The 6,929-nt window shown below is 33.6% G+C and overlaps 1 protein-coding gene across 3 annotated transcripts; it reads left to right on the top strand.

The window, feature by feature from the left end:
- The first annotated feature begins 3,195 nt into the window (after positions 1 to 3,195).
- Positions 3,196 to 6,661, top strand: LOC123213365 (WD repeat domain-containing protein 83). Of its 3 annotated transcripts, none has more exons than XM_044632803.1 (9): positions 3,196 to 3,371; positions 3,893 to 4,129; positions 4,216 to 4,318; positions 4,432 to 4,539; positions 4,621 to 4,730; positions 4,870 to 4,977; positions 5,062 to 5,107; positions 5,381 to 5,512; positions 6,177 to 6,301. In XM_044632803.1, exons 2-9 carry the CDS (start codon positions 3,921 to 3,923, stop codon positions 6,204 to 6,206), a joined length of 846 nt encoding a protein of 281 aa, XP_044488738.1. In that variant the 5' UTR covers positions 3,196 to 3,371; positions 3,893 to 3,920; the 3' UTR covers positions 6,207 to 6,301. The 3 variants fall into 3 exon arrangements, with proteins under 3 accessions (XP_044488738.1, XP_044488725.1, XP_044488733.1); XM_044632790.1 differs by having other exon boundaries at positions 3,204 to 3,371; positions 6,248 to 6,661; XM_044632798.1 differs by having other exon boundaries at positions 3,205 to 3,371; positions 3,911 to 4,129; positions 6,248 to 6,661.
- The last annotated feature ends 268 nt before the right edge of the window (positions 6,662 to 6,929 follow it).

Below are 6,929 nucleotides of genomic sequence, written 5' to 3'. Positions count from 1 at the left end.
TAATTAAGGGTAAATCATCACAACAAAATTACCAATGCTTATAGATCAAAAATATTATTTTTTCAAGCAAGAACATAAGTTCATATAAGATTAGCTTAAGCCATACATAAATCGCATTAGTCATACCATCGCAATATTGTATAGCAAATCCTCCAATCATACACAATCACAGTATAAGAACCAGCATACTTACCTTTCCCTCATAGTCCAAAAATAGGTTTTTGTGTGGCAAAGTGAATTTCCTAAGATTCTCATGCATTTCCTAGCTTCAAAAGCTTCCAATAACCCTTTCAACACTCTGTGTTTGATGGAGAATATGAAAGAATGTCAGCCAAATATGGTTAAGCCTTTTTAATTTTCACTATAATTTGCAATACACAGTAGTGTAAACCATATACACGGGTGTGTATGTCATTATCCATTAATGGTAGATTTTGAAATTATCGCAAAATTGATATTTATCTAAAATTCAAACACGTTGACTATACATGGGCATGTACACCATTAAACATGAGAGTGTATGTGTAACACCCACAAGTACATTTTAAGGGTAAAATAGCTTAACTCATGAGCTTAATTGATGTATGAATGATTTATTATGATTTGAAAGTCAAAGTTTGAGTTTTGGGAGACACACAATTGTATATAGAAAGGTCATGCTCGTTTGTCATAATCATGTTAACCAACTAAGATAAATTCTACATAAAATTCAAATTCCATGACCCACGACCATGTATGGGTGGTACATGTCTGTGTGTGGTGTAACGCATTACAGTTTTATAAAAGGCATGTTGCTATATTTTGGGGATTATAGGGATTATTGTTCATAATCCCTAAACACACGAAACCTCCTAAAAAAGAGAAAGCGAGAGTCTAACCATCCAAATTTCTCGTGGTAGTCCAACAACCCAATTTTGACAATCTGGAAAAGAGAAAATCTAGAAAGAATGAGGCATATCTGAATGTTATGATCCTTACAAATTTGAGGTAACTAGGATTTCTTTGCACTTCCTCTATGATACTTATAATGATGGATTGGAAGTTTGTTTCCCTCGCCAAGAATTATGTTTATATAATTGCATGATTGATCTTGATGTTTGATGTGTTGATTGAATGAATTATTAGGGATTACACAAGTTTGATTATAGTTTAATGGATAAAGGATCATGTAAAGGCTAGGAAATTCAATAGTGGTGAATCTTTCGATTTATTTGATCTTGTATGATTATTAGGATGATAGTGTTTGTTGTGATGATACCTTTTAGTGATTCACACTGATGATGATTTGTATTTATGAATATTGCATATTATGATGGAAATCATGAGTTTAAGTTACTGTGGAATTGATATTGATTCTAGAATACATTTATGTGAATTATGCACCATTAGACATGATTATAAATGTTTATATCATGTGTGTAACTGCATTAAGATAATAGGGAAGATGTAAAACCTAATAAGGTGCAAAATTAGGTCAACTCTTTCGGTTTATAGGTTCAACACATGATTGTATGGTATAGGACACATACCAGTGTATGTGAACTCCAGTTTTCTAGTTGGGTTACTAGACATTTTGACAATCATCGGATATCCTTGATTAGTGAATAGTCAACTAGGACATATGAACTTCTCGTGTGTAGTTTTAGCACGACTATGTGTAGGGGTGACAAGATCTAAAAACCTTAAAAAACGACACAATTGAGATGAGTTCTAGAAAGAAAAAGTGTAACAAATATCTGAAGGGGCATATGTTTGTGTTACTAAGAGTACACGTCTATCCATATATATAGGAAAATAATACACAGAAAGAGGCCATAAAGTGGTTATTCTTGTGTGAGTAAATAGAGAGACACGCTCGTGTGTTTAGAGTAGAATAAAGAAAAAAAAAAAGGAATTAGGCTTAGAGTCTAAAGGTCAATTTAAGAGCTAGTAAAGAGATTTTTGGTACGCAACAGTACCCAATCTGCCTAAGAGATTATATTTTAACAGGGTGTGAGATAGGCCTGAGTTGAGTAAAGGCTAGAGTTGCATGCATGTTAAACATCATAGGGTCATTACAAGAGGGCACCGTGAGTACACATTCTCTACACCACCCATAGTAGAGCACATCTATAGTTGGACACCATACCCTTAGTAGGGTACTTGCTTGTAGTAAAGCTCAGTTGAGATATAGTTTGATACAGTGAAGCAAAGAGATAGCCCATAAGGCCAAGGTGTCAAATCTCTATATTCGATACAAACTAATCAACCTAGTATATAGATTAGTTCAGCTTTCAGATACAGATGTTTCCAGTGAGTTAAGTAAAGTGTGGTCATGCTAGATAGGAATCTAGGGAGTGGATTCTCAGTGACCGAGTGAAACATAGTTCGATCAAAGAGTTAAGATATATAGTCTAGACATTTTCTAGAAAACAATTTGAGCCTAAAGATTACATACAAGACCCGTCATCATCTTTAAAGAGTTTAATGTCAACTTTATGTGACAAAAATAATATAAATTAAGATCAAAGGTATTTTGGGGAATACAGTAAAAGTTAATTGTAGAGTTTCCTACTCATCAATTGTCTTATCACTTACTCGCATACTTTTATGTGTGCAAATATAGGTGATTATAACGGCTGTGGGATGAGCAATAGTCTAAGGGCATAAAGCAACGAGGCAAGCACAAAAGTAATTTGAAATTTTGACATACCTAAATGTTGTTACATCATTTAATATAGTTTATACATTTTCTTTTTCTTTTTATATTTAATGTATGTTCGACATAGTTTATGAAGGCTAAATTATGATTATAAATTTTTTTTTATACCAGTACAATCTTATAAGTACTTCTTAAAAATATTTTGTATTATTATGTTGTCAATATAGTTTATATGTTTTTATATAAATACTTTTTGCTTATAAATAAATTAGAAAATATATTGTTAAAGAAAAAATATATATATATATATATATATATATTGAAAAATTATTTACAATTTGATTTAATTTTGATATTATCCAAATTAGATCCTTTTTTGTATTTTTTAACCTAATCCAAAACAAACTAGAAATTTCAATTAATCTGGTCTAATTTTACTTCTGAAGCATTTTATGCAGCCCCACATTATAGAACAATTTCCACAAGTTTCTGATTATGAATTTTGTATATTTCTATTACAGATACTCAGAAATTAAGAATGAAAAGCTGACCAAAAGCTTGAACAGAAAGACGAAACTACCCTGACAAAGAGAAGTAATTAAATTTTCCTGTTCTTTTTCTTCCTCACTCTCCAAGCCATTTTCTAACCAAATTGTACCAGGGGCAAGAACTCTTCTCACTGTTAGAAGCTTCAGTTCTTCAATCTCACGCATCAGCATTCTCAGTATTCGTAAGTTTCAATACACTTATCATTCACTATTTCTGTTAAAAAATTCTTTAATCCTTCCGTTTTAATTTCTCCCGTTACTCCAATTTTAGCCATCATTTCCATTAGAACATCGCTTGTTCTGAATTCAAATACGATAAAACACTATTTTTCCATTATGGGTTTACCCAAAAAATAATAATAAAAAAACCATTTGGGTGGTCAATACTTAAAGCACGAAATGTTTGCACTTAAATTGTCCGATAAAATAACCGTGAGGGTTAAGAGTATCAGAAAGCTCATATTTTTACAACTTTTTTTTCTTTTTTAATGTTAAAATCTCTTTTTTAAGATTTTTTGGTCATTTGATTATGGCTTAAGAAGAGTTTTTGGATTGTTGAATCAACTTTCTTTGGTCTACTGGAAGAAGCTGTTGACTGAAAACTCTGCTTTTGATGCTCATATTTTTGTAGAAGAAATCAAATGTGCTAATGTCAAATATTATTCTAAATCTTTTTACTTGAATGTTGACACTTGACAAAAAGAGGTCTTTCCTTCCCTAGGAAGAAAAAGATGAGCATTTCGGATCTTCCAAAGAAGGAAGCCAATGTTCTCAAGGGGCACGAAGGTGCAGTTTTAGCAGCTCGGTTCAATGGAGATGGTAATTATTGTTTGAGCTGCGGCAAGGACCGTACCATCCGCCTATGGAATCCCCACCGTGGGATCCATGTTAAGACTTACAAATCCCATGGCCGTGAAGTCCGTGATGTCCATGTCACACCGTAATTTTCTCTTAAGAATTTACTTAAAAACTCTGTTAAAATCTGTAGTAGAACTAATAAATTATCTATATTTCTATGATTTGTAGAGACAACTCTAAGTTAATTTCTTGTGGTGGTGACCGACAACTGTTTTACTGGGATGTGTCAACTGGTCATGTTATTCGAAAGTTTCGTGGTCATGATAGTGAGGTTTGTTTTTTGCTTGCTTTTAAATGATTTAGGGTGTGTTTAAGAGTGTTTTCTTTATTATTATTATTGAAAGTACTTTGGTATTGTTGCTGATTATTTGCTTTCTGTTACAGGTGAATGCAGTTAAATTTAATGAGTATGCTTCTGTTGTAGTATCGGCAGGCTATGATCGCTCATTGCGTGCATGGGACTGTAGATCACATAGCACTGAGCCAATCCAGGTTGCAGAAATTTATAAATGGATGCAATTTTCGTTTTAGATGTTGTGTGTACCGATTTATAAACTTTTGTTTGATGTGCAGATTATTGACTCATTCTTGGATAGCGTAATGTCTGTTTGTTTGACAAAAACTGAAATTATTGGTGGAAGTGTTGACGGAACTGTTCGAACATTTGACATCCGTATTGGTAGGTATGTTGAATTATATAGAAGAATTTTTTAACCCAATTGTTCATTTGTATTCATTGTGTTTTCTCATGCAAGTGAAAGCCCCTTCTTAATTCCAGTTATATGTGTTTTCTAATAATATTTTCTTGCTTTAAACAAATAGAGAATTATCTGACAACTTGGGGCAGCCTGTCAACTGTATCTCAATGTCAAATGACAGTAACTGCATATTGGCCGGTTGCTTAGATTCTACTTTACGTCTCCTGGACAGGTATGTTCATCGCATTGCTTGAGGACTCACTGAATATTTATCTGGATTTCCCTCTCATTTTTAAGCACTTCTTTCTTATGGCAGGTCTACTGGTGAACTATTACAAGAATATAAAGGCCATATTTGCAAGGTTAGCATACAGATGCCTTTCTTTGGGCTTCTGAAAGTGACTCATATATGATTATTTCCTCTAATTTTTAAGTTCATTTGGTTAGAATTATCAGATGATGGTTTTAGCATAGTTCCAATCTTCACTTCTTTTATACTTTTCCAATTGTCAAATTATCTAGTAGCTGGGTGCCTTAAGCCAGTTTATTTTAAGTTTTAATTTATAACAGCTTTGTGGTTTGACTCCTTACCACTTATGAGTTGTCATAATCTCTGTGGTGTCTTCTTGTATCAGTCTTTCAAAACAGATTGCTGTCTTACCAACTCCGATGCCCATGTAACGGGTGGATCTGAAGATGGGTATATTTACTTCTGGGATCTGGTAGATGCTTCTGTTGTATCAAGATTCAGAGCTCATTCCTTAGTGGTAAATCTTTCTTCCCTTTTATTTTTTGTAATTTGGTATTGTTCAGATTGTTGTTGATCATTCAAGCTAATCCTATGTTTACTGCCTCATCATCTCAGGTAGAATTTTGGCCATTCCACCTTGTTTGAATTTTTGGATGAGTGTGCCACCATGTTTTGAATAGGAATTATTTTTCCACTATTCTTTGAAAGTTGTGATGCCTTCTTAATACATTGAGTTGGATAATATAATAGAAAAAAGATTTAATTTTCATCACTCCAGAATTTTGTAAAATGATGTTTCAGTGACAGCATTCCTTATGATTGATGATGTCAATTTGAAACACTGCAAAAAGCTACGAATATGGCACAATATTGGGTCATCAGAGCTCCTATTAATGTCCTGATTTTGCATGTTTTTCCAGTAAAACTAAGAGAGATCAGAAAAATCTTAATTGGAGGAATGCTGAATTAGAAAGTCCCGAAGAAAATTCCTTTGCCTTAAACTGAAAGACGTCTTAACTGTTTCTAATTTTTGTTTTGGATTGACCATAATTGTTCATAGCACACAAGTCCTGTGCCAAATTCATGTCACCAAACAATGTCATTGTTCTCTTTTTTTCACATTATTGCTTAAATGCTGAACATTTGCATCAAGGACTGTAATTCTGCAGTTTGCTTTTCAGGTCCATGGAGAGCATTGTTGGCCGTTTTGATGGTCAAAATAATTGTTGAACGTGTGTGATTGTTGTTGCAGGTAACAAGTGTGAGCTATCATCCCAAAGATAACACTATGATAACCTCCTCTGTAGATGGCTCAATCCGAGTTTGGAAGACAGAGTAACACAAAGCACTTATGAATCTTAACTTACAATTCTGCTCTTTCTTATTGAATTATATATTAACTACAAGGAAGAAGAGGAAGTCCAGAACCGTGCCCCCTCAGGCTGAGTTTGTGCTTGTTATGTGAAGGAAAGAAGTAATCCTCCCGGGTTTCATTTATGATGCACATTTTTATTGTTTCATGAGATTTACAAAGTCTGCTTATGCATTTTTTTTCCTGTAGATCTCTAAGTTCATTGGAACCTAAGCTTGGGTTATTGATTAGTTACCAGAATATTTGGTGATTTGGAGTATGAAGAATATGAATGCAGCTCTGAACTTAGGTTAATATCTTTGTTAAATTAAGAAAGCACTTCCTTTTTCATTTTTTTACCACCCCTAAGGAATGAGAAAGTTTAATCGCCCCCATGGTTTCCAAAAAGTCTTGTAAATCCCCCTCTCAGGGGGTTTTTGATACTTTATCAGAGGGTTCCTTGAACTTTGTCATCTCTTGAGGGGGTAAATGGAAAAACCCTAATCCGATTGCACTTTAAGCCAATTAGACAACCAAATGGATCGGAATTTAGGCTCAAAACATATATTTGTGCACTTGAGGC

This window comes from Mangifera indica, chromosome 1 (assembly GCF_011075055.1).
Source record: "Mangifera indica cultivar Alphonso chromosome 1, CATAS_Mindica_2.1, whole genome shotgun sequence".
NCBI classification, from domain to species: Eukaryota; Viridiplantae; Streptophyta; class Magnoliopsida; order Sapindales; family Anacardiaceae; genus Mangifera; species Mangifera indica.
This window is presented reverse-complemented; position numbering and strand designations above follow the sequence as displayed.

Excerpts from the sequence above, each read along its gene's own strand:
- LOC123213365 (XM_044632790.1), top strand. The coding sequence starts at position 3,921 with ATGAGCATTTCGGATCTTCCAAAGAAGGAAGCCAATGTTCTCAAGGGG. Across the intron at positions 4,130-4,215 it reads CGTGATGTCCATGTCACACC|AGACAACTCTAAGTTAATTT; the intron begins GTAATTTTCTCT and ends TATGATTTGTAG. Across the intron at positions 5,513-6,247 it reads TCAGAGCTCATTCCTTAGTG|GTAACAAGTGTGAGCTATCA; the intron begins GTAAATCTTTCT and ends TTGTTGTTGCAG.